The sequence below is a fragment of the Argentina silus genome, assembly GCF_951799395.1.
Source record: "Argentina silus genome assembly, chromosome: 12".
In the NCBI taxonomy this organism is placed as follows: Eukaryota; Metazoa; Chordata; class Actinopteri; order Argentiniformes; family Argentinidae; genus Argentina; species Argentina silus.
This window is the reverse complement of record NC_139666.1, coordinates 11,404,815-11,430,782: the sequence shown is the minus strand read 5'-3', so window position 1 is coordinate 11,430,782 and position 25,968 is coordinate 11,404,815. Positions and strand designations below refer to the sequence as shown.

Genomic DNA, 25,968 nt, shown 5'->3' with positions numbered 1-25,968 from the left:
TAATCATGCTGACGTCATATCTTTTCGATGGACTTTTTCCTCAGTGACATTTTGCCTGGGTGCATGAACCTCGCGATAATGTTTGCACTCGATCCGTGACGTTTAATGTTAAGGTTATGGACAGGGCCACTTCAAGACGCACTGCAGAGGTGTGGGGAGGTTTGTGTCCAAAAATGTTAAATTTCAACCTTTTGCAAGGTTACTGATAGTGGCTGTTATTATGCCTGAACATTGCAAGGTTTCAAAAATCACAAGATTCCACTGCCATTGACAGCCGTGTTTGTTTGCTTTGTCGTTTCAAAAAGTAGCTTGATGAGTGTCCAAAGTAACAGTGGAAGTTTGGAGGGGACGCCATCTTGGTCCCAGCTCTCCACGTCCCCAACACAGGGGTTGCTTTCTCAGCAACATATCACGGCTGTGGTGAAGGCCAAGGAAGGTACTGTAAAATAATATTGTACTTGTATGTATCTTCTATGTGTTTTGTGAGTCGTGTTGTGGTACATCACAGAATCGTCTTGAAATTAATTGCAATGGAGTTACACCGAATCCATGGTGGGCAGCCAGCTTGCTAGCTGATAACGTTAGCTAGCTAGCTAGCCGTCAGTGCTGCTGTAGGTGGTTGGCTGCAAGAAGATATCCATGAAAAAAATCTTAAGGTCGACCAATTGTTTATTGTTTATTATTATCTATACACACACGCATTGCTTGCTGTTGAAATGTTGGCATTATTTGCATGCGAAAGAGGAATTCGTATATGATATTAACCTAGTTGGCTACTAGAATTTCTGCCGGCTAACTAGGATGTGCAGTTTCGAGGAGTAGTATGTTGGACAGTCAGCTAGCAAGCTAACGCTTTATCCTTGTGTAAGCTAAGATGTCTGATTAAAACAGGGTCGGCTCTTGACACCATGGAGGACCTATGTATGATTTGGTATTGAGTTTTTACTTGATTATGTGTACAGTATGGTATGAAATAACACTTGCTCCGAAATGGTCGCAGGCGTCCACTCCTTGCCTTTTGGCACAACATAAGTGATACCTTTTATTTGGAGTTGCCAGTTATATATCTAAGTAAACTGTTCAATGTCATCTAAACCCACCGTGTGATCGAGCCTCGTGAATCCATAAAGTGGCTTGGGTTATTGTCAGCCCGTTGGTTTAATTATGTTGCATTTGCAAAATGAAGTATCTCTGACTTGTATGCTAGCTAGATATTACGCACGCGAATGACAGCACAGTGTGCACGCCTATACAGCTCGTGCACAATCATTTAGTTTGTGTGGATGTTAGGTAGCAAAAGTTTGTAATAATTCCTAATTTTTTTCGTTATTAAATGTTGGGCCAGCACCTATCCCGCATGTTAAAGGGACGTGACACTAAACGTTTTTCATGATGACATGATGCACGCATTGTTATTGTTTATTGATGATCTTTGATTGTATTGGATGATAAAAACAGATCCAAAACGTCGTGGTAGTTTGATGTATTATACCCAACTACTGATTTAGGACTGGACTAGGTACCCCTGCACAGCCAAACTGACAATTACTTTACCAAGCTTTGCATAACTTTGTTTTGTAATGGATATTCAATCTTGGCTATAATGAATTGTAGACATTTCTGAGCATGGGCAAGTAAGCCTTTTATATGATAAACATGAGTTGCATCCTGTAGTGAGAAATGTCTATCCTGGAAGGCATGATGTGACAAATTATTATTATTATTTTTAATTATTATTATACTACGGTTTAGGCTATGTTGTATTGCAACCCATACTAACTATGTTCTGTATGTTGGAAACATGCTGGCATTTCTACACCTATTTGTTTTGATCAAAATCTGCAGTGTCATGCCAACTGGATTTTTGAATGACTTTCCAAGTGTCTGTCATAAACAGGTGGACGCTCTATGTTGAACAGCATGGAGCTAAAATGACATCCACAGCATTCTAAGGGTTCAACCACTTGCTTGTGCAGGGGCTTGAATTTGGTGGCTGGGAATGTACTGAAGTCTTATTTATGCAGAATGTCAAGGAAATCATCCCTCCTTGCCAAAGAGAGAACGCTTCGCCTACTCCCCTCTCTCCCTGCTTTTAAAATATCAAAACAACGCTTTAGATTAAGATTTACAGATCAATATTGCTCACCACAGTTCGGCAATTTTTTACTTAATGCATCTTGTAGGCCAAGATTGTCATGAAAACAATCTGTCATTCGAGACGTAATGTTTCCTTCCTCCTACCTTGGAGGCTTGATTTTCTTGTGGATAGATAGCCTAGATGCCCCCTTACCAATGGCCATGTTCATAATTCCTCTGTGCCTTTCAATGCATGCATGGTGCTACATACATCTAAAACATGGGATCACAGTTAGGTAGTCTTTTCTTAACGGACTATGCCAGTGACATAATGTCACAAACAGAATCGCTGTCAACAGTTTTTGGCCTATATATTTGCCTGCATGTAACATTGGTCTGTGTGGGAGGAAAAGTGCTATGAGTGCATTTGTTTGTGCTGTATACTGACACTTAAGAGTAAATCTCTCCTTAGTCACAACAGCTAGTGTCTGATTCCTGGTTCTCCACATTATGATGGTAATGGAAGATACACAGCATCAGACAAAGTGACGCCCAGTGACTTTGTTGCATACTTCAGTTTCTGGCTCACAAGTTGAAAACTGTTCTACCTCGCTGACCATAAAGCCATTTGCTAACCTGTGTGATGATATTTAGCAGTGAACATTATCATTACGTAGAGTATTATTTACTCTGCTGCATCGTACTTGTTACATGACATTTCTCAAGTTACTTAATGTTGAACTGAAATATCTACTGGCAACTGTTCTGCAAGCCATAACATTACAGCACTCTACAACATTTGACTCACATGCTTGTTTACGTTTTGTATGATGGATGGTTTTCCATTTAAGTTTTAATTTAGCACTTTTTCATTTGATTACCTGATTCTATTGCATTGCATAACTACTGATGATGATGAGGAACACTATCCTATGCAGTATCCTATCATATTATCCTAATTCTACACAATAAAATTGGCCAGCTTTACCGTTTTATCATTCATTTTCTTCTTTCAAGCACAAGTGACTCAAGCGAGTAGAATTATTTATTTGCTGCATCGGCCTAAGTTTATATGTAGACTCCTTGGAGCTCCCGGAGTGCTACATTTATGTCACCTCTACTCCACAAATGAGCAGAAGTGGGCATCCATCTTGGGTGCATTGGAACCTGCTGTGGTAGTACCTGATCCTTTGTGTCCCCAGGGTGTTGTCTCTTCTTTTCTTTTTTTTTCTCACCTCTTTTGCATTCACTGGTAGTGAGAAAGACTGGCTACATCTGGTGCTGCAGCATCCACAGACACAGTTGAACAGCACACTAATGATACCTGCTTGGCATCATACAGTGGTGATAAAAAAAGAAAAAGTATGATATGGCGCTTGAATGGGATATCAGAGTTAAAGCCTAGATTTGTTTTTTTAATTTAACATGGAATGAACATTCTACGCTATCTAAACTGCTTCTGCATAATTTAAGATGAGTTTTAGGCTATTTGTAATGGCTAGGTAGGCATTAAGGTGTTGACTGAACAGGGAGAAGAGCCGTCAGGGTATTTAAATGTAGCCTAGATGTTTTTGTTGTACTGCTGCAGCCTTCTCTAATACGTTGGTGTTCTTTATGTCAAAGCCAAGTCTAACAGCTCTCTCCACGTCCCTCGGGCCAACTGTGCTGGTGGGAATTGTCTTAGACAGGCCTGCATTGTTCTCCTGGCCCATGTTAGTAAAGGTGGAGGAACTGTGTCGTCCTGTCTGCAGAAGCTGTACACCACAGGTTGGTGGGGAACCACCGTGTGCCATAATAATGACCGGAGTAAGTTGGTGTGTAATTGAAAACCAGTGCTTTGGCTTTCTGAGTTGGGTATCCCCACCATCCTGTCACACATTTATTAGGCCTAGCCTACTTTGTTTGCAACACCATTTTTGGACATATTTCTCAACAATATTTAACGTGAAGCATAGAAATAATTTTTATAACCAGCGTTGTGTCTGATTCTGTAGGAATGTCAGAATCAGAGTCTCTTGGGCATTGATCTGGGGTTTGAGTCTCGTCAGTGGAAGTGTTGCAGTAGACATTCAGCATTAAACAGGTGTTGTGAGACCTCATGACCATTTGTGGTTCCAAAATGGAACTCTGGTTCGGGCAAGACCATGTCAGTAAGTAGGCCCCTGCGGAGTCTGCTCTGTGACTGTAGGCTAGGGGATTCACCTAGCTGAGCCATCTCCCATAGGCCCTCTGGTCTGAGAGAAGGAAAAATACTTGACTAAATGCTAGGCTGGGGAGGCAGGTGGAGGTAGAAATCAGAGGATGGGCTCATTGTAATGCATGAGGCTGTCGCCTGTGATGAGGTTCTGTAGTGTCAGTATGACTGTTGAAATATGTAATGATAATAATATACAATGCCAAATCAAATATCTTCGTGCCATGTTTAGTTTGCCTCCAACACTCACCAGAATGTGGTCATACACAGTACCAGGGTTGTATAAGATATTTAAATGTTTATAAAGTGGTGTCTTGACGGGTGTACATTTTAGGATTTAGGCTTATGGCTTCCATTCTCTGTGCAGACATGACTAACCACAAATGTAGCCTATTAAATGTTTCAGACTAGGGAAATTGCTTTCAGCTGTTCTTTGTGTGTGACTAGGGAACAATCCTCTCGTTGCTTTATCACACTGGTTATTTTAGTTGCAGCTAAGTGGATAGCTCTGTGATATCAGCTCTGGTAATGCTTTGTATTAACCGATTATCTCTGTAGCCTTGAAGATGATCAGGGTGTCTCTTGGGTCTAATTCTCAGGCTCATTCTGCAGATCTATAAATCAGGATTCCTAGTCAAATGTATTGTATATCCTGTTGTTGGGGCATAAACCAGGAAGAGAATGAATGGAATGTGTCGTGTAGGTGATGATGGTCCGGGATGACAGAGAGAGGAGTACGACTGTGGAAGCAAAAAAAACAAACTCCAAGGCTAATAAAGTGTCTGTAGACTTACTACTAAGTCTATTTACTATTAAGTACTAAGAAGGAGTGCCTACGGTTTGTTGAAGGGTCTTTGTCTAGCCTAACTTGATATAAAGTGAGACTGGAGTACAGTATGTGTTGGTGTTCTGAGGTGTTTCTCCTTCTCTGTTCCAGGTGCCATGGAGGAGCTGCACAGCCTGGACCCCCGGAGACAGGAGCTGCTGGAGGCTCGCTTCATGGGCGGGGTCAGTGGCAGCACTGGGGGCAGCACTGGCAGCACCAGCGGGGGAACCAAAGTAAGCGATCTCTATACACTCGATCATTGGTACCAGAATACACTTGGCTGCATGTTTTGAGGTTTTGTCTGTTTATTTCGTGATGGGCCAGTTTGAACAGAATGTTCTGATAAACTTTTGTTTTGATTTCAGGGATTGACAAACAATGAATGTTCAAATCACAGTTTTGGAAGCCTGGGGTCCTCAAGTGACAAGGAGTCAGAGGTATGTTATGTTGGAGTTTAAATTTGTTCAAATTCTACTGGAATCATCATTGTGCATGTTTGTTTTTACAGACCCTATTACTACCTTATGTCAGATATTTGGCATGGTTTCCAAGTGTCTTCTATATTATGATTCTTAGGCATTCCATCCCTTGTTTGGATTAGACCCATGTTTTGATTGGATGTTAGATGTGGGGTGTGAGCAGGGCGAACAGAGAGAGAGAGAGAGAGAAATAGAAGCTGGGCCCTCTTATCCCCTTCACTGGTGGAAATGTCAGACGCAACCTAAGATGGAGCAAGCCTTTGGAGAGAATAAAAATGTGCGGAATCTCGCTGTAATTAAACTGCATTCTTGTGACGCATGCCACAAGCTTTCACCTCGGGCCGCTTTCCGTACGTGGCAGGTCCGTGTTGTGCCAGACACCATGCCAGAGCAGCCCGATCACGGGCATCATCACCGCCATCAGCCTGCATGCTGTGCCTGTGCCTCCGCTCTGCTGCTGCTCTCCTCTGTTTGGCAGCACGGCTCTGTGCTAATGTAGGCTAATGCTAATGGCCTTCGGAGGGGCAGCATTGGCACAGTCTGTCTGGGTGGGGTTGAGTGGTGGGCGAGAGAGCAAGACGCCAGCAGGGCCCAACTGTGGTGTTAACCTAAAAGGTCCGAACCTCTCCGCAGTGTGGAGCGTGTGACGATATTAGCAACCCGACTGCATCGGTTATTGTCTGTTTTGCTACCACCGCTAACCCCTCCCTCCCTCCCTCCCTCCTGTGAAGTTCACCGGCTGGTGTAATAAGTCACTGACGGAGGCCTGTGTGTGAGGCAGCATGATCGAGGAGGGGAGAGAGAAGGCAAAATAAAGCCTCTCTGGCCTCCTCTGCCGCTGAGCTGCTGAATCTGCACAGATGTCAGCCACATAGATGCCCCCCATACGTCACACACTCCCTAATGATGTACTAGTGACACACTCAATCAAAAACCAGCACCTGTCAGCAGATTCCCTGCCTGCACAAGGCTCTGGTCTGCTTCTGAGACTATCACAAGTGGTGGATTCCTGTGCTCGGTTGAAATTCTACTTTTAGAGTTTTAATTTGAATGTTTTTTTTCTGTTTATGGATACGTCGATCAAATTATCTTTTTTATGTTGTCTTGTTTAGTTTGATGCCCATCTAGTTTGCGTTGTTGGGTTTAGCTGACAACATACAGCTTAGTAGGCCTTTCTAATTTTCTCCCAGTCTGGCCTAAAAATGCCAACAATGGTTGCGAAGGTCATCAATTAGCATCCTCTCTCTGCTATTGAAATTATTGCATTGCCACATCATTAAGCTTTCTATTACAATTAGTCTTTGTCAAAACAGGCTAATTATGAACACGATTAGTCATGTTTTTCATTACATTTAACTAATTCTCAGTCGACCCTCTTTCCCCCTATCTGTATTTGCAGAGCTCAGACGTGAAAAGGGGGAGTTCTCCTGCGTACTCGGTAGGTAGACCGTTCCATTGGTTTCTCTCTACTATTTTACTTCACTTGTCAGCTGTTGTAGGCAGACAACAGTGGTCCAATCACTTGAATTGTAGGATCTCCTTATCAGGCTGTAGAATCATGATGTATTTAAGAAGTGACTATATTTAATATATTCTTGAATTAAGTTGAATGTCCCCTCCCCACCACAGACTCCTGAAAAGAAACACTCCGAATCATCAAGAGGAAGAAAGAGGAAACCAGTTGATAACCAGTCAGAGAGCAGCCAAGGTAGACTTTTCACAAGCTTATGTTATTCTCTTGATTCATTTGGAGTCATTGCTGTATGGCCATTATTTAAGTATGTAAGTCATTCACAATTTTATTCCTTCTCTTTCTCAGGGAAGTCCATTGTGCGAGGACCCAAAATTAGTGATTACTTTGATGTAAGTAACTTTTTAAAAGTAAAGTAAAAGGGAGCATGCAGAATGTATGTTAGTCACTTGAAGTGATAGTCTGTTTCAGATGTCTGAGCCACGTGATGGGTCCCTCTGTGTGCAGAAGCACCATGTTGATCTGGGAGGTGTTGTGTTTTAGAGAATACCAATGAAGCTGTGATGTGATCCATTTCACACAGAGAGGCCGTCTCTGAAATAAACAGGACATAAAGGAGGCTCTCTGTGCCCATGTTGTTGCCAAGTGGCAGGCGATGATGTCACTTATCTTTCCTCACGCTGGTGGTCTCTCTTTCTCTAGTTCCAGGGAGGAAATGGGTCCAGTCCTGTGAGAGTTCTCCCCCCTGTGATCCGTTCACCCCAGAACTCACATTCCCACTCTGCTCAGGGCTCCAATGTAGGTTACCCCTACAGAGAAGACTCAATTAATTTAACAATTTAACATTTAAATAAATGTTATGTTTTACCCATACAAATCACCCAGTCACAATATGCAATACCATGTTGATGACAATACAAGACATTTTAGATCTTTGTTTATCTGTCTAGTCTCATGACTTTCCAGTGTTATGAAATGTTCAGTATTTATATAGAATGATGAATTGCTACCATTTGCTTGTTTAACATGCTACCAATTTGTGCTTATTTTAGTTATTTTCATTACACGCTGATGTTGTTCCATTTGTTTCAGATTAGGCAAAATAGCTCATCACCTACTAGTCTGTCTTTCGGGGACCATGTGATGCATCCGAAACAATTAGCAATGAAATGTGTGCAGGTGAGGGTGACCATGGCGTTTCCTATTTGTATTCTTCACATTAGGATTAGAGCATGTTTTACAACAATTATTTTTCATTGCAGACTGACCTTACTGGCATCAAACTGGCTGCCCTTGAAAGTAATAAGAACCTGGACCTTGAGAAAAAAGAAGGAAGAATAGATGATTTACTTCGGGTAAGGAAAGAGCATTAATGGGCGCATTTGGGAACTTCTTCCAAATTCTACTTTGACAACCAAACACACTGAGCAATTGAAATACAGCTTATTGTGCTGGAAGTTTCCTCAAAAAATACAGCAAAACTGTTATAATTGTAATATTAAAGTAGTATCCTTGTACCTGGCTACAGTTTGTATTTTATTAGGATCTTCAGTAATGGTGTATTGTGACCCGCTGATTCTAATTTGTTTTTCTTCTTTATAGGCAAACTGTGATCTCAGGAGACAGATAGATGAACAACAGAAATTACTTGAAAAGTACAAGGAACGCTTGAATAAATGCATCACCATGAGCAAGAAGTTGCTCATAGAAAAGGTACTCATTATACTTTCATTTCTTGAAGGTTTTAATGGCAGACATTCTATTGCAAGTCTTGCTTTTTGACACGATGGCAAGCCTGTAAATGTCAATGTGTGTGTGAACGTTGGTGTTCTGTCACTGATGTTTCTGTCCTTGTGTTGTTGTTGTTTTAGAGTACGCAGGAGAAGCAGGCGTGCCGGGAGAAGAGCATGCAGGACAGACTACGTTTAGGCCATTTCACCACCGTGCGACATGGAGCCTCCTTCACAGAACAGTGGACAGATGGATTTGCCTTCCAAAACCTTGTAAAGTAAGATGGAATCTTCAACAACTAGTGATCATGTTATTGTTAAACTGTATATCGACCAGGAGAGAGGACAGTTCCACTGTTAAACTGTAATATCAAACCTCACTTTTCTTTTTGGAGGACATTATTCCCTGCATTCTGTTAAGGGTGTGATCGAAGGCAGTTCTACAGAAATGTAGCATTTTTTTTGTTATTCTAAGGCGTTATCCAATGAGAAATTACACCCGAAGGAGTATTGATTACATATAACATTGATGTTTTTCTAATCTGCAGACAGCAAGAGTCGATAAACCAACAGAGGGAGGAAATCGAGAGGCAGAGAAAACTCCTAGCCAAGAGGAAACCCTCGTCCTCCAGCAACTCCCAAGCACCAGCCACAAACTCTGAGCCAAAGCAACGCAAAACCAAGGCAGTGAATGGAGCAGAGAACGATCCCTTTCTGAAGCCCAGCCTACCTCAGCTGTAAGTACTTCAGCCCCACCTCAAAGCGAAGTACACCAGCACTCTGGGCAAATGCGTCAGAAGTTGTCAACAAATGTGAATTAAATTAGAAATAAACCAAAGTTTGAAAGACTTTTGTTGGTTTGTGGTTGAGATATATAAAAGGCTAATTCATTTATCAGCCATGTAGTCGATGCAATGTGATTTTGTTGATGAAGTGAGTTGAAATGATGAGGAAACTGTCGACCTTATAGGGATCATACTAGATATATGAACACGTATGCCTGATGGTGTTCCTTTAATCCCTCATGATCTTTTGTTGTTTCCTCCCAAAGGTTGACTTTAGCTGAGTACCATGAGCAGGAAGAGATCTTCAAACTGCGACTTGGACATCTCAAAAAGGTCAGTCAGTAGATGTCCTACCTGGCAGGACCAGGCTACATGAGCTGACCTTTTTTATTGAATAGGTCACATTGCTCATCAAGTCAGTTAAATATGGATTACAGACATCCTGATCTTGTTCTCTGAAGTACAACCACTGACGGCTCCACTCACCTTAGTGTGTCTGTGGAGCGTTCTCCCCCATTTGATGGATGGATGGAGTGAACCTGTAGTTTATTGAAGTATTTGTTATTTTCCTGGTGAATAGGCATCAGAGACAGCCCTAGACAGACTTGCTACCAAGTCAACCGTTAATATTTAATACGACAGTCAGCCGAGTAGAAGTGGGTTTTGATGAGCTCCCTTTTCCTTGCAGTGAGGTCCTCTGATGTTCCTCTGTGTGTGTCTGTGTGTTTGTGTGTGTGAATCATTTATAGGAAGAAGCCGAGATTCAGGCGGAGCTGGAGCGTCTGGAGAGGGTGCGCAACCTTCACATTCGGGAACTGAAGAGAATAAATAACGAGGACAGTTCACAGTGAGTCTGATGGAACCTCTGACGTCAGCATGTTGCGCACAAGGCTCCTGCCCACAGTCCTAGAGATGGTGTTCAGGAAGGCACTTGTAGGGCAGTAACTGTGTCATGGCGCTTGTTATTGTTGTATGTTTGTCAGATTGTTTTTAGTTGTGTCACTCCAGTGGTAATATGAACCTCTGCTTTTTAATGACTAGGCCCATGTTGAGATGCTTCAAAATGTTTCATACATAACAAGCCAATCTCTGACCTTTTTTAATTTTCTTATTTCTGTTCCCAAGATTCAAAGACCATCCAACTTTGAATGAGAGGTATCTACTTTTACATCTTCTGGGAAGAGGAGGCTTTAGTGAAGTTTACAAGGTATGTTCATCTGTCAGCTATTCAGCATCTGCATTTACAATGTTGTATATAAATGGATCAGACAGAATGTTTGTGTTGCTCGGTTTTAGGCATTTGACTTGATTGAGCAACGGTATGCTGCTGTGAAAATTCACCAACTCAACAAGAACTGGAGGGAGGAAAAGAAGGAGAACTATCACAAGTATGTTGGTCCAGGGAGTTGATTGCATTTGGCTGTACATGTAGGCACTACAGTGGATGCGGGTGCAATCATCAACTCCCTAGACTTGGTGGAGGCAGAAATCGGAGGATGGGTTCATTGTAATGCATGGAATGGAATGAGGAATATGTATGTTTTTTTTTGAAAGACATATGTTTGATACCGTTCTTCATTCCGTTCCATGCATGACAATGGGCCCTTCCACCGATTTCTGCCACCACCTGGTCCAGGAATTGATTGCATTTTGGCTATGTATGCACCAGTTTGGTTTATTGTCTCTGCATTGTTTTATGAAGCCTATGAATTTTGGAAAGATAGTTTGACAGGCTCTTCATTTATTTACCCATATTGTCAATGGTTTCCAGTCTATTGTTATTCCAGTCCATAAGCCGAATGTCTGGTTATCCAGCCAATCAGTCCACCTCTCTCTGCTCCCACTGCCCCGAGTCATACCCTTTGTTGCCCATGGTAACACTGCTCCCCGTTCTCACAGACACGCCTGTCGAGAGTACAGAATACACAAGCAGCTGGATCACCCCAGAATTGTCAAGCTGTATGACTACTTCTCACTGGACACAGACACGTAAGAGACCCTCACTCATTGTACTGACAATATTCAGTCCTAATTCGTTGTACTTTTCCTATCCTAATTGTTTTATGTTGTGTCCACAGATTTTGCACAGTTTTGGAGTACTGTGAAGGCAATGACTTGGACTTCTACTTGAAGCAGCACAAGCTAATGTCTGAGAAAGAGGCCCGGTCCATCGTCATGCAGATTGTGAATGCATTGCGATACCTGAATGAAATCAAGCCCCCCATCATTCACTATGACCTCAAACCAGGTGAACACACACTCACACTCCATTGAGTCACTATGCATTTACATAACACTAAATTGTTGGTCATTGGCCCAAGAAATCTGAGGTTGAATTTCCAGGAAGTGGGGCTCAATTTAGAAGGGTAGTTTCCCCTAAAAACAAAGAATACAGCTGGAGGCAGGGCCTTTTCTTATCGAGCACCACTTATGTGGAATAGCCTGCCTGCCCTTGTTAGTGGCGGGTCAGAGACAGTTACCACTTTTAAGTCTAACCTCAAGACCCACCTTTTTAGATCTGCATACGGTTGCCCGTAGCAACTCCCGCTCCCTACTGCCATTCCCCATGTTTATCACTGTGTACCCTATGTATAAGCCTTCATTTATTTAATGTGTTTTGTCAGCGTGTTTTGTTTTGAGTGAGACCTTGATGAGAATGCACTTTAAAACTGAATAACTTTAAAACTACATCCGTTGTCTGGTTTTCAAGGTAACATCCTGCTTGTGGATGGCACAGCCTGCGGCGAAATCAAAATCACAGACTTTGGGTTGTCCAAAATCATGGATGACGACAACTACGGTGCCGATGGAATGGATCTGACATCACAAGGAGCGGGGACCTACTGGTAAAAAAAAAAAACCTGCCACAGGACATGCTTCACATACACTTCTAAATCACAAGGTGTGGGCTATGCTATGTTCAGCAGGTAGATGCACAGATACAGGTATAACCCTTTTTGTTTTCTCAAAGGTACCTGCCTCCTGAGTGTTTCGTCGTTGGCAAAGAACCTCCAAAGATCTCCAACAAGGTGGACGTGTGGTCTGTGGGCGTCATCTTTTTCCAGTGTTTGTATGGAAGGAAGGTAAGGATAAGCTTTTAAAAGTGATTTATAGATTTTATTGACTTGGTTATTAAAGCCGGTGACCTCAATGTGGCGCTTTTCTTTCAGCCATTCGGCCACAATCAATCTCAGCAGGATATCCTGCAGGAGAACACAATACTTAAAGCTACCGATGTCCAGTTTCCTGTCAAGCCTGTCGCCAGTAATGAAGCTAAGGTGAGTTGGTTTAACTCCACGATCTGACTTATTACATCATGAAAGGGTTCTACAAAATAGGAAAGGATTTGATGAACTGTCTATGAACTCTTGTGCTCTTGTGGAGACCTCTAGTGTTGGAAGTTAGTTAGAGGTATGATTACAGCTCCTTCAGATACCAGTCTACTGAGTCAGAAGATAACCATCTTATTGAGCTGTTCTGTTTCACCATCCTATTGTTTATCAGAGCTGTGATTGACACACTCCTCCTCCTCTCCCCAAGGCCTTTATAAGGCGCTGCCTGGCGTACAGGAAGGAGGACCGGTTCGATGTTCACCAGCTGGGAAGCGACGCCTACCTGCTCCCTCACATGAGGAGGTCCAGCTCTTCAGGGAACCTGCAGATGGGTGCCGGTGGCTCAGGACCTGCATCCTCCAGCATCATCTCATACTGATACTGACCTGCACTTACTGAAGGACTAGCCAGCAGCCCCCACGCCTGCAGAGCCCCCCCACAGGACCAGGCGTGTGGAAGAGAGAAGCTGCCTGCCTGCCTGCCTGCTACCCAGCAGTGTATGGAAGGACGAACAGAGGCCCATTGGCTTTGGACACTGGCGACTGAGTGGCACAAAGGGTGGCCTTCGCCTACTGTGTACTTTGCCTACTGACTGTGCTGGGTTTCGAAAGGGTGTTTACTAAGACTTGATTAATGAACACAATGAGCGAATAACCTTGTGAAGGTTCAATAGAGCACTGCAACAGACGGAAGTACCATGAAGAAAATGTGACCGGACATTTGAGAGTTTGGTTGGCTTGTGGGAAACCTAATGGCCTAAGGGAGACGAGGCAGCCCACCGTTAAGAATAATTAACATGGTCCTGCCAGGGTGCAAATGATTTCACTGCTAGGAGCAGACATTCATAGTTTATGTAGGTCTACAAATGATTTCACTATCAATTTGGCTGTATGTTGGTTTTGCTTTTTTGTTTTCAGAGGAAGTGTTAGGTTTTAATTTGAGTTGTACAATTAGCCATGAGAATGTAATTTTAGCATACAAGTGGCATCTAGTGTCATTTAGGCCCAGGCAGCATACTAATGTTGAATGCACAAAATAACCAAATGGCAATGTACAGAACCCTATGCAGGAAGATTTAAAATAATTCCTTCTAAAGAGTAAATGTATATTTGCTGTACAGGAGACAATTTTCAGATTTTGAACTGCAGCAGAAACATTCTGTACAAAGGTTTAACATTTTTCCCATATTTCCTGGATTGTTTTCATTTTGCTGCTTTTGATGTTGCTCTTCCTTTTTAAAGGGCTGTATGATCCACTTTGGGTACAAATTGTACAGTTCTGTAAAAAGAAATGATGATAATAAATGATGATAATAAATGCCAGGAAATCTCAGCATGCCACAAATGTGACTTCTTTTGGAGATGCTATTGGGAGGAGCTATCCTGTGATTCATGAAGTGTCAGGGCATAGCTTGATGAGGTGGGTGTTCTTTGGTCCTTTTCATTCATGATAAAAGCTGCAAAGAATTCCATGTCTGTGCTGCTTTCAAGTCCCATATGAAATCGCATATCTTGTCTTTACCATACTTTGTTCTGGCTACCTTTGTCCTAATTAAATTGAATGAAAGCTTGCACCCAATTGCTCCAAAGGAAAATGAACAGCCTTCGTCCAAAACCTGTGCTTTTGCTCAATATCTGATGCAAGTTCCTGTACAATAAAGAGATTAATGTCTGAGGGTGCTGCTGGAATTGTAGATGTAGCCAAAAGAGTAATAAACACCTCCAAACTTAATCTTGCTCTCTGACAATGTGGGGCTTATTCAACAATACCTGTTTCCAGGCATATAGATATACCAGTATGTTAAAGTTATTTAACTCATTTAGAGCCGAGGGTGAATAAAGTCACAGAAATTGTCGTCATCCTAAAGTGCCTAGGGTGACTTTATTCACAGAAAATGTACAAATGATGATGCTTTGTTTTGTAGCCAATCAAAGTTTTGTTGCTAGGTAAATACCACATAAAACACTTTGCACTCTAGGTGGTGAGTGTTCTGGAACGTTTTGGGAGTTAGTGAGTTAGTATGGGGGTTTGGTGAAGCTTATTTAGGTCAAGTGTGGTGTAATTCAATAAATAAACCCCACAGCTTCACAAAATTTGTTTTTACATTTGATTCTACCGTGGTCCTACACTGACACCCTGTGGTTTTCATAAGTAGAGCACTTTCAGACAGGACAGACTGGAGACAGAAAATACAAGCCTAGATGCAGCTGACAAGAAAAATACATCAATTTAATCAAGAAACGGATGCTTCAATTACAAACTATTTCATCCATAATCATTAAGGTTAGAGTACTATTTTGTACAACAAAAATAAAATAAAAAATACATGTTTTAGTAAATTGATACTGCATTGCAACAGGCTAAAGCAAATATCCCCCACACAACAATTCCCCCATAACAGACTGTCCATCCTCAATCTCCTGAAAACACCTCTATTGAACCCCCATATGAACAAAACAGTTTAGTTGTACAGTTATGAGCGTATCCAGATTCTTTCCTGTGGAGTTTTAAATACATTAGAGCGTTATGGGGCGATGGTGCTTTGCTAGGAGGACACTAGTACATCTGTTGATTCAGAGGAGGCCACTGATGTCAGGACAGACGTCTCTGTGAATGTGTGATTCACCACAGGAGCACTGGATGAGTAGGCTGTCGTGTCAAGGATGAGGGCAGGCGTCTTCTCAGTGGAGGCTGTGATGGTGGTGGGGACAGGAGGGAGAGCAAAGCTAGATGGAGGCAGAGTCACCCCTGGAACCAGGGGCAGGTGAGAGGGGAGCATACCAGGCAGGTTCAGAGGAGGAAGAGGAGCCAGTGGAGGAAAACCTATGGAACACATTTCAAATACATTCAATTTAATAAACTTTGTTTATCCCAAAGGAGCAATAATTGCAGAAGCAACTTCCTCAGCAACTCGGGGGGTACACAGAAGAGTGCAACAGTATGTTTAAAAATTATATTTTTCTTCTATTTTCATTCTATCCATGTAAATATCTTAAATGCATCAAAACATCTTGAAAAATAGCTGCAGGTGGCATTCCTTCAATACCTGGTAACGATATTGTTCCGAAGTCTGGTAAAGTGAAATTTGGCAAGTTGGAAAGGGGAGGCAGGCCTCCAGGTAAGGACATTAGACCTGTACAGTAAATATAAACTCAATCAAATACATGAAACAGCAGGCACATTTAGAATTATATTTCCCCCAAACTAGACAAATGCCTTACACTGACCTGGTAACGTGTTGGCAGAGATGGTTGAAGGTACTGTGCTCAGTGAGGGACTGACATTGTTAGGCAGCAGTGGTACAGTAGGTACTCCTTGAGGGGAGACAGAGAATCCATTGCCATCACCTACTGCCTGCTTGCTCTCCCTGCTCTGTCCCCCGTCAAGTCTTTCTTCTCATGTCTTTCCCTGTTCCCTGCCCTGGACTTCTTTCTGACATACCCTCTTTGTATTCTCCCCTTTGTTTTTATTTTATTTATCTTTTATGTGTTAAGATTATTCTCTTTTTTCCTTTGTTTTGAAAATGAATTTCTTTCTGTATAATCTGTTGAGACTATGTAAAATGTACTATGAATGTGAAGTTCAACTTGATTTTGACAAATTTGTCTCTTGCAATGGATGTTGAATAGTCATACAGGTCAGTAAGCACTGAACAACATGCATTGAAATATAGAAAGACGACTGTACCTGTTTGTAAAGTGCTAGGGACCGTGGGGACAGTGGGCGGAGCTGAGCTGATTGACAGGCCAATGAGATCCTGTTCCAGCCCAGGAGTAGGAGAAGGCACAGCAGGTGAGGGAGTGACAGCAGAGAGCTGAACCTGGAGAATGACATGGTGCTTTAATGGACTGCTATGGAGTAATAGATAGGAGTGAGGTTGGAACCAAAGTCAATATCTTCCATCAGAATAGCCTGCTAAATATTGGAGCCGAAGAAGATTCTCAGTGTGTGCAAATTCCCAGGACTAGAGAGAGAAAAAAAAGTAGGCCATTTATGGCTATGCCTTACCTCTGTGAAGCCATCCTTAAGTGGAGATACCGGTTCACTGGGAGTCGGTCCAGGGAAACTGATCTTCTTACCCTCTTCAAATGGCCGTGTGGGTATCCTGTGCAGGTAGCCATAGCCAATTCCACAACCTAGGCTGAAGAAAGGCAGAGATTGAGTGGGCTATAGGCAGTCTGACAATAGGCTAAATTATTTTTATGACTAACGTGTATAAATGCTGTACCTGCCCTCTCCCCCCCATGCACTGTTTGGAGTAATGACCACCTCCCGACAGTTGTCTGTGTCGGTATTGTACACATACAACTTCAGCCCTTTTCCTTCATGTGTTTCAATGAGGGAGAAAAGATCCTCAGACTGTGGGAAACGAAGCACAGTTAAATAACAGAATAAAACATATCAATCATTTAACATTCACATTTATAAACCGCTTGGTAATTGAATCTGGCACCAAAGAATGACATATTTCATCTACCTCGTTCATGACTGTGTCAGCACCTATAATGTAGTCAGTGTGTGGTCTCAAACCAGCCAGCGTTGCTGGAGAATTTGGCTCCACCTCCTAGTGACAACAAGAAATGGAAGAGAGACAGTATATTGTAAGATGTTGCTCTACTGCCATCGGAATTCTTAACATGTATCCTTTGTTTATATAAGCCTTGACATGATAGACAAGTAAAACTGCAAACTATTTGAAATGATCTCAACATTGCAGGAGAACTGACTCACCAGGACATGCCACACATTCTCATTGGCTCCTTCGAAGCTGCAGAAGCGGATACTGACCCCCAGCAGCCCCTGGCCACCCCACATGTTGCTGGGGGTGACGGTTGTCTCCCTCAGCTCCAGCGTCTTGCTGCTGTATACCAGCATCTTGATGGGCTTCTCCACATTCACCTTCAGCAAGTCTTTCAAGGTGTCATTGTCTTTGTTCTGCCAAAAATCCAAGACATCAGCAGATGTTAAAGTGCATCAGTGTGACAAAATGTACCTGCAACTCCAACTGAAGCAAGAAAGTCCACCTCTGAAAGTTCTAATTAACTTTAGAGATACAAGAAAGACATTACTATACCATTCCTCTTACTTTAATGTTGTTCTAGTCTACTAGTAGCTGACAATTGTAACCCCCAAAACCCTTTCCAAGACATATGAGAAGATCAGACCAAACTCATCCAAGGCCAAAATGATATAGCCTGGCTTAGTGGCAGGTGACGCTGAATGTATTTCTTGTATCTCAGACTTTGAACATGAGCTGCAGGGGATTTGATCACCCGGTCAGATAAACAAAAGCTTGTAGAGTCGACTTGGGCTAGGGAGTTGGCATGAAGGCTACTAAAATAAATTACAACTTACCAATCTAGTGTCACTGATGGAAATGACAAAGTCAAAGAATGGTTCCAGGCCTGCACGATGACCAGGAGAATTCTCCTGAACCTGGCAATTTAAAACAGGTTTACATTTAGCAAGATCCCTAATGCCTTGAATAATTATATTAAAGGTAACACACACACACACACACACACACACACACACACACACACACACACACACACACACACACACACACACACACACACACACACACACACACACACAGCCTTGCAAATGTGTATTAAAGGGCAGCAGCAGCAGCACCCGCTGTCTGTCTGTCTGTCTGTCTGTGTTTGTTTAGGTAGCTAGCACTTCCCTTGCTGTCAAGTTAGCTACCTGCCTTGCGTTGTTCTGTGATTATAACAACACGTTGTTAAAGACAAGCAACAAACTGCTTGCAAAACCATTTTCCGGAAAACAAACATTCAAAATATCATGATGCAATTACAACGATACCTCCTATACTAGGACCCACATACACTAGATACAGCAACCTGCAGGCCGCAACATCATCATTGACAGCTAGCTCGCTACTTGCAGTGTCTGGTCTACAATCTCTTCTTGAGCTCGTGCAAAAGTGTTCTAGGCAGCATTTTAGCAAAGCCACATACTCTGAGAACGTGGTAACCTTCGGATCCTCCTCCAGGTATCTCGACACTCTGAGCTCCCCCCATGTCTCTGTTGACGGTGATTTCCGTACGATTAGCTAGCTTGCTTGCTAGCTAGTAGTACGATTTGTTTCCTCCGGTTCCGGGATGATAATCGAGCCAGACAAGACAACCTTCTTTGGGGCACGATTGCCAACATAGATATACTTCCGGTATGCTGCCTATCATCCGGTGCATGGCAAGGCCACTGTTTTATCTAATCTAGTGCAGAGCAAGACACTCCCAGACCTTAACAAATAAATAAACAATCACACTTGTGACTAATTAAATGTAACACATGTACAAAACAAGACCACTCTGATATTAGATTCATTTCAAGATCCTTGAGGTCTAAGACCATAAGAGCATACGAAAAAAAATACAATAGGCTACTGTTGGCCTATTTACTGGACGTGGCATCACTGATCTTCATGGGCAGGATAAATACAATGTCAAATCATAATGCATTGACTATTCAGGTCATGATTGGAGGGATCACCAGAAGTGCCACCTTATCAACCTTTCTCAAAGGGTTTACAAGGTCTTACTTCTGATGAAAAAGGAATGTTGAATAGATGGATCGTGGAGGAGAGGCGACCTGACATTTGCAAAATGTGAATAAGGTGTTCTACAGTAAACTGGACCAGACAGCCAAACAATGTAATTGAAAACAACAGCACAGTTGTTGATACCATAAGTGTTGTCATTAAAAGTCCATGGTTTGGATATCAGCCTTTGATTTGATCATATTGTTATCGCCTCCAAGCAGCAGGGAAGGAGTCTGAAGAAAGAGAAGGGTAGCCTATTATATGATCATGTGTTGATAGGGGATTTGATCACTATCATAAAGAGTCTGGGTTCAACACATACACTAATGAATACATAATTGAATATCTGTGATGCAGGTCTTATCATATAATTTGAAATCAAGTTGTTCAGGATTACACTCATCAATCATGAGGAGTCCCCTCTGTCTGAAGGTCTGTGTACAGATGCACCTTGATATACTCATACCTCTCTCTAGTAGGTTTTCACAACAGCCTCTACAATTGGAGAAAATGACAGAGTACAGGTTGGTGTGAAATTCTATTACAGGTAAACGACTATGTGCCCTCTTGTTGTGATCTGAAAATGAACACACAGATAAGCATTGATTATAGTAATGCAATAGTTAACTCAACTGATGAAACAGCCAATGTGGAGGTCTGTTTACAACTGCTAGGTACAATTGGGTAGTGAATGATTTACAGGAATGTGCAGAGGACATGGGTCTTCAATTGAATACTGGATATTACTCTGATCTACAATAAATTAAGAATTCACAAATGTTGTCAGCTCCTATTATTGATATTATGAAAAACAATAAACTATCGATTAAATAGATACGTTTCCTTTAGAATTAAATGTACTATTACTAAAATAGTGGAATGAAATAGCATAGAAATGCATAGAATACAGACATTGTTAGGCCAGGCATCTATTAACTTGGTGAGTGCAAAAGGTCCATTTCACTGGCCCTTTGCCATTATAAGAGGGATAATTTGTCATATTGGGATAAAAAATCTCCCCAGTGTAAGGGTGAACTGATATTGAGGCAAAATTACCCCACTTCAAAGCACTACACCCATCAGACTAAAAGATAATCATTATCTACCATCGCTTTTTGGCGTTATGTTGAAAATGGTCTCTGTGGATAATGCTTTCAAAACTGGTCGGGCGGGAATCATTATGCTTTGATTACATCACTGATAATAATTACAAATGTAAGATGTATAAGAATATGATAACAATGTTTGCGTTATATATACAAAGGATTTCAGAATGAAATGGTAGTACTTTATGAAAAATAATAATTGCAAATCAACATTTGCATTTCTTGAATTGAGAAATTCTGAGATTATATAAATATAGAATGCATAATAGTAATATGATGATCCATACATTGAGGTACAGTGTTACATTTATAATGTAAAATGGGTGTTCCTTATCATCTATTATTTTCAAGCAGTGAAGCATTCTCTGTCCACAGTGACACTTTATCCTCCAAGGAGTAAATAAATAAACTAGTATTTCAATAGCAGCTTGCTGACGCCTGAAGTCCCTGCAATCATCACTTCTCTCAGGGCCGGTCTGTAAGGTTGTCACAGATTTATACCCATTCAGTCCTTCTTGTAATTTACAGTACAAGTCTTGACCAAGGAAATATACTAGACTTTGTGTACATGAAAAACTACTCTATTCTTAGTACAATAAAACATACCCTGTAACCTCTGAGGAGTTTTCAGGTCAGAGAATCTGGGGTTTGAAGAGAGTGTTATATTCATGGTGTATATCAAAGTAGGGCACAGAAAGGCCAAGAAGTGGTCTGACCTGGAGAGACTTTGGGATCTAACATCTCAATACTAGTTCACATGAACAAGTATCTCTTTTGATATGAATTATAATAGCAACACTATTAATATTGTGAATTCTGTATCTGACCAATATTCCCAACTATGGTTTACTGTAAAATACTTTTTAGATTCTAGAACAAAGCTTGGACTTCTTTTTCTTCTTCATTGGAAATGTATGGCAGTTGGCAATGAGACGTTACCTCTTTGTGTTGCGTGTGGTAGTCCATGTGTCTCTTCTCAGGGCCATAGTGCTGAATCTGCTGACCACACCAACCTCCTGGCTCCCGCCTGTCAGGACATCCACTGGACCTTCCAGAGTTGCGCTCACAAGCCATTACCCTCTTCCTATCTGGCTGTGGCTCCCTGGCTGTGGTCCTGTTCGAAAGCTAATGACAGTCTTTCAAATACATGGTGATTGCAGTCGTAATCAGGCCAAGTGTTAAAATGTGTTGAATTATGCAGTGGGTTTGTATATAATGACATAATCGTAATGAATCGTCTGTGACTGGTCCTATCGGTGAGGACCGTAGAGATGCAACTGAGCCTGTGGCCAGGAGGAGCTGTATCTCAGAGACACACTGTGCTGGGAGGCAGAGATAAAGTACTCCTCTAAGAGGGGGAGAGAGGTCTGTGTTAAACTGACAGTTCACTACAGGTACACGCTGGTTAAATGGTTATCACACACAGTTATGGTTGTTTATTATTTTCATTTCAGCACAGACAGACCATATGTTCCCTGCTCTGTTCATGACTCATAGTCAGTAGAACTGAGATACTCCGGAGGTGTCAGCCCTCCTCATGTTAGAAACACTGATCCATGTTTGGAGTGGTTTGGAGCACTGCATTACTGTCACGTTCCACGGGTCGTCTTGTTCTTTTAAAGTACATGATGGTAATCAGCAAGCAGGGGCCTGGTTGGCTGCAGTGTAATTGCTCTTGGCAAACGCTAATTGCCTTTAGAAACTGTCCAAGAGAGACATTTACTAGCAGTCTTTCAACTTTAACAAGAGCCCCATTAGGGGTTCAGACACTACAGCCTGAAATGAGAAGTTGCTGCCTTTGGCCTATTAATCTTCCACTTAAAAATTTGCTTTCTGCCAAGACAAATCAAGCCTTGCACTGGGAGTGAACCATGAGGTCAATAAGAGGAGGCTATTGAGATAATTGTGAGCCATTATCATTGGCGTAGGAGTGAAAGGCCCTCCAGTCATGTCATTGTCACCACCACTGCCAAACACCCTATCCTGCCAGGCTTGATTATCATATGAATATCTACAAAAGAAGAAATAAGCCATTGTCAGTATTACTGCATACATTCAGATTTTTCCTGAATTTGTCAGGATTATATGTGTGTGTGTGAGTGTGCATATGCATGTGTGTGTGTGTGTGGGGTGGGTGGGGGGGGTTTGGGGGTGCGCCGTCAATATCATTATCACCATTTCATTAGACAAGCCCTGCACAATGGGAATGTCAGTATCTATCAGGGAGCTAATGTGGCAGTGAATCCCTAGGGTGAGAGATGGATATAGCACATCAGGAAGCCAATGACTAGATTCATGGATATATATGAGGAGAGCACCACAGCTGAGGAATCGAGGGAGGACCATTGTGTGAAAAAGTCTAGGAGCCTCAGTTTCCACATGGGGACGCTGGAGGTGCAAAGAGATAGTGGTTGAGGGGACAGTCTCTGTGGCAAGGTTACAAGGAAAATACAGCATTCGCAACTTAAAACATAATGCATCACAAATATTAATAGCCCACAAATGAAATATAAAGACTGGATAACAAGCTCATGAAATAACAGGACATATACAGCATATAAAGTTACCAGGACATTGTGTAGTGTCATAAATGAAAAACACAAGTAGAAATTGAGCAGTTCTGAGACACTGTTGAGGTGCTGGTTCATATTATACTAGACAGTGAAACTAGCGCCTCTCTAGAAAATGCTGTTTTGGGTACAGGCTCTGTGTGGATGGTGTGAAATGGAGGTTGTTCAGGCCAGTGGCTAGTCAGACAGCAGGTATTTCACAGTCTGGTGTTCAGAGCCAGTCCTTCCCCAGAGACTGAGAAGAAAATGGAGAGGAAAGCATCCAAGCTTGCTATTTTCAAAGGCCTGCTCTGGACTTGTTCAAAGTTTAATAACGCTTGTAATTGGAATTGATGGGCTTACTGATTGTTGGTTAAGGTGATGGAGCAATGTGAAATACAATTCAATAATAATTGTATGCTCCATATCAGAGGCCGATTCCAAAGCCTTGATGATTGGTTCACTTTCTGGAATTATAAAAGCTGTGATGTCATGACAGTCCAAAACAAAAAAATATATTCTTACAATTTTCATACAAAATTGACAATCTGATAATCACACATAAATCCATTAGCTTAATGAGGCTAATAAAGCCATTCTGATGCTAGATTTATCATGATATTGAAGATAATATGGCTTATGTCTCAGGGTAGGCAGAATTATAACTTACTGTGGGTGCCAGTGGTCTCTGGTGAGCTGCTAGACTGTGACAACTAAGGAGGCCAATTATTGGATTCTACAAAAGCCGGTTCAGGTACTGCAGTTCAATCTGGCTCCTTTGTTTTCATTAACTTTCAATTATTCCAAGAGCCTCAGACACCTGCTTCCAAATTAGCTCTGTAATTATGCATCAGTTCAATTAAGATGAGACAATATTATCACCACTACCACTGCAAACAACTAACCACTTTGTCTAATACACTTTTATAATGTGAAGAAGAGGAAGAAGGTTTTATGATTTTAGATATCTCATTACAACAGTGATTCATCCAATCCTCTGTTTCTTCTAACTTTACAAACCATCCAATGACATCAGGTCTATAATGATCACGGCACTGAACCATGAAACAAAGAAGCGGTGTTTCAAAGGGGTGGGGGTAGAGTCTCTGAAACACTCAGCTCCTGTATATGACTGTGTTCAAATAAAATGCAGCCACGCAGAGCCTTGAAATTGGCTTCTCTGGGAAAAAAAAAATGTTAAAGGAGCACAGTCTGATGCGTTTTATGATAAATATCTTCAAAGTGTGAGTAATGAGAGGAGTAAAGGACGCAGAGGGGTCTCGTGAAAGCTCAGCTGTGAGATGATCAGCCAATAAAACTCCCCTCCAGGGTGATTAATTTGAGGAATGGGGGCTGACAATCAGGTGTACTATCAGAATTTGTCCAAGGCACCCTGGGAATATACACACATTTGCTGATACCAGAGCCATGGCCTGATTGATTTGACTTTACAATGGTGGCAGATGTGGAGTTACGTATCAGAAGTATGACCATATTTGGACCAATTAATCAATGTCCTGGATTTTAGCAGTACATAATTACATAAAGTTTGGATGTACCTGCCAATTGTGCTATAAACAGAATTATCCTTATATCTTTTCAGCCTGAGGCTTTTGTAGATACTGAGCTTTTGATCACACCACTGTGAGATGACTGCATTCATCCTGCCTCAGAGAGTGATTGATGGATGGTGAGTGGCAAAGGGCGAGTGTCTTTTGAGGTAAATCATCTCCAAATTGCTCACATCATTGCTGTTCCCCATGGCCTAACCTCAGTCCATAAAGCAAGGTCTGTCACCTAAAGGCATTTTATTAAGCAGAAATAATAAATAAAAAACAGGACTTCATCATATCATAGTCTGTGTCCAAAAGGAGCCAAAGATCACCTTTTCTTTGGGGGACATGTTGGAGGGGCACACACTGTATATGGAGACTAAAACAGTTCTGTAGTCAATTCGTTCAATAATTTAGTGTTAAGATGTTCAGATATCCAGAAAAACAGCAAGCCATTTCCGACCACAGCAGCAGACTCTTTGCCAGATTTATTTGAAGGCCTAAAGTGTGATGCATAGCTGATAATCGTAGCTCCTCCATTGCAATAACTGTAGAAATGCCCCTCAGAAATGTTTTAAAGCTGAGATTTTTATTAGTGCTGTATACATGACAGTAATGCTCTGCACATGGTATGAGGTTAAAGTGCCTACCTTGACAGGGGACATACATCCCACTCACTGAGGAATGTAAAATGTTATATAATCAGTATTATTATCACATTAACATTATATTCATCATAGTTGTGCATTGGTTTTGTTGAAGTGACAAACTATTTCTCTGTAACAATATGTCAACTCTCACAGGAAAGTATTGTGGACAAGTTGAGCATGTAAAGACAAAAAACCATTTATGCCATTGTTTATAGATTTTAAAGGTGTGGTATGTTTGATTGATCTGCCCCCTTCGTAAAGTGAAATACTTCAAATAAAGTAAACATTCTAAAGATACATCACTTTTGAATTACGAACCATCCTTTGTCCCTGGTGTAAAAGATTCACCCAGATGGTGGTTCAGCATTGTGCTTCTCACTAAATAAAGCACCAGCAACATCACTGCCAGAGCTCAGCCTCCCACAGCTAGTTATGAGGCTCTACCAGAACATTCAGTCAATGTGATTCCCAATGACAAATTACAGTTACACAACATAGATTGCACTAAGGTTAAGGGTGGTTACATATTTCTTTATAAATATCTTAATCCATCTATTGGTTATAATAAGGGCTGTATATATATATATATATATATATATATATATATATATATATATATATATATATATATATATATATATATATATAT

General features: G+C 41.6%; 2 protein-coding genes across 5 annotated transcripts; one reads left to right on the top strand and one right to left on the bottom strand.

The window, feature by feature from the left end:
- Positions 1-95: 95 nt before the first annotated feature.
- On the top strand, positions 96-14,225 carry tlk1a (tousled-like kinase 1a). 3 transcript variants are annotated; one of them, XM_083681582.1, is made up of 23 exons: positions 96-159; positions 309-436; positions 5,208-5,329; positions 5,462-5,533; positions 6,975-7,013; positions 7,205-7,283; positions 7,395-7,438; positions 7,749-7,844; positions 8,139-8,225; positions 8,309-8,401; positions 8,649-8,759; positions 8,918-9,054; positions 9,325-9,513; positions 9,828-9,894; positions 10,311-10,408; positions 10,687-10,768; positions 10,858-10,949; positions 11,461-11,550; positions 11,640-11,809; positions 12,272-12,407; positions 12,533-12,644; positions 12,732-12,839; positions 13,102-14,225. In XM_083681582.1, the coding sequence occupies exons 2-23, from the start codon at positions 313-315 to the stop codon at positions 13,270-13,272; spliced, it is 2,319 nt and encodes a 772-aa protein (XP_083537708.1). In that variant the 5' UTR covers positions 96-159; positions 309-312; the 3' UTR covers positions 13,273-14,225. The 3 variants fall into 3 exon arrangements, with proteins under 3 accessions (XP_083537708.1, XP_083537709.1, XP_083537707.1); XM_083681583.1 differs by having other exon boundaries at positions 126-159; positions 306-436; positions 7,755-7,844; XM_083681581.1 differs by having other exon boundaries at positions 126-159; positions 306-436.
- An 876-nt stretch (positions 14,226-15,101) lies between these two features.
- Positions 15,102-19,022, bottom strand: LOC310812661 (Golgi reassembly-stacking protein 2-like). 2 transcript variants are annotated; one of them, XM_083681309.1, is made up of 10 exons: positions 18,878-19,022; positions 18,249-18,329; positions 17,625-17,828; positions 17,371-17,457; positions 17,122-17,252; positions 16,902-17,034; positions 16,581-16,713; positions 16,121-16,207; positions 15,918-16,026; positions 15,102-15,718 (listed from the first exon to the last, which is right to left on the bottom strand). In XM_083681309.1, exons 1-10 carry the CDS (start codon positions 18,938-18,940, stop codon positions 15,439-15,441), a joined length of 1,308 nt encoding a protein of 435 aa, XP_083537435.1. In that variant the 5' UTR covers positions 18,941-19,022; the 3' UTR covers positions 15,102-15,438. The 2 variants fall into 2 exon arrangements, with proteins under 2 accessions (XP_083537435.1, XP_083537436.1); XM_083681310.1 differs by having other exon boundaries at positions 15,102-15,716; positions 15,940-16,026.
- Positions 19,023-25,968: the final 6,946 nt, after the last annotated feature.

Excerpts from the sequence above, each read along its gene's own strand:
- tlk1a (XM_083681582.1), top strand. The coding sequence starts at position 313 with ATGAGTGTCCAAAGTAACAGTGGAAGTTTGGAGGGGACGCCATCTTGG. Across the intron at positions 5,330-5,461 it reads GCACCAGCGGGGGAACCAAA|GGATTGACAAACAATGAATG; the intron begins GTAAGCGATCTC and ends TTTTGATTTCAG. Across the intron at positions 10,409-10,686 it reads AATAACGAGGACAGTTCACA|ATTCAAAGACCATCCAACTT; the intron begins GTGAGTCTGATG and ends TCTGTTCCCAAG.
- LOC310812661 (XM_083681309.1), bottom strand. The coding sequence starts at position 18,940 with ATGGGGGGAGCTCAGAGTGTCGAGATACCTGGAGGAGGATCCGAAGGT. Across the intron at positions 18,330-18,877 it reads AAGGTTACCACGTTCTCAGA|GTTCAGGAGAATTCTCCTGG; the intron begins GTATGTGGCTTT and ends TTAAATTGCCAG. Across the intron at positions 16,714-16,901 it reads TTAAGGATGGCTTCACAGAG|GTTCAGCTCTCTGCTGTCAC; the intron begins GTAAGGCATAGC and ends GTCATTCTCCAG.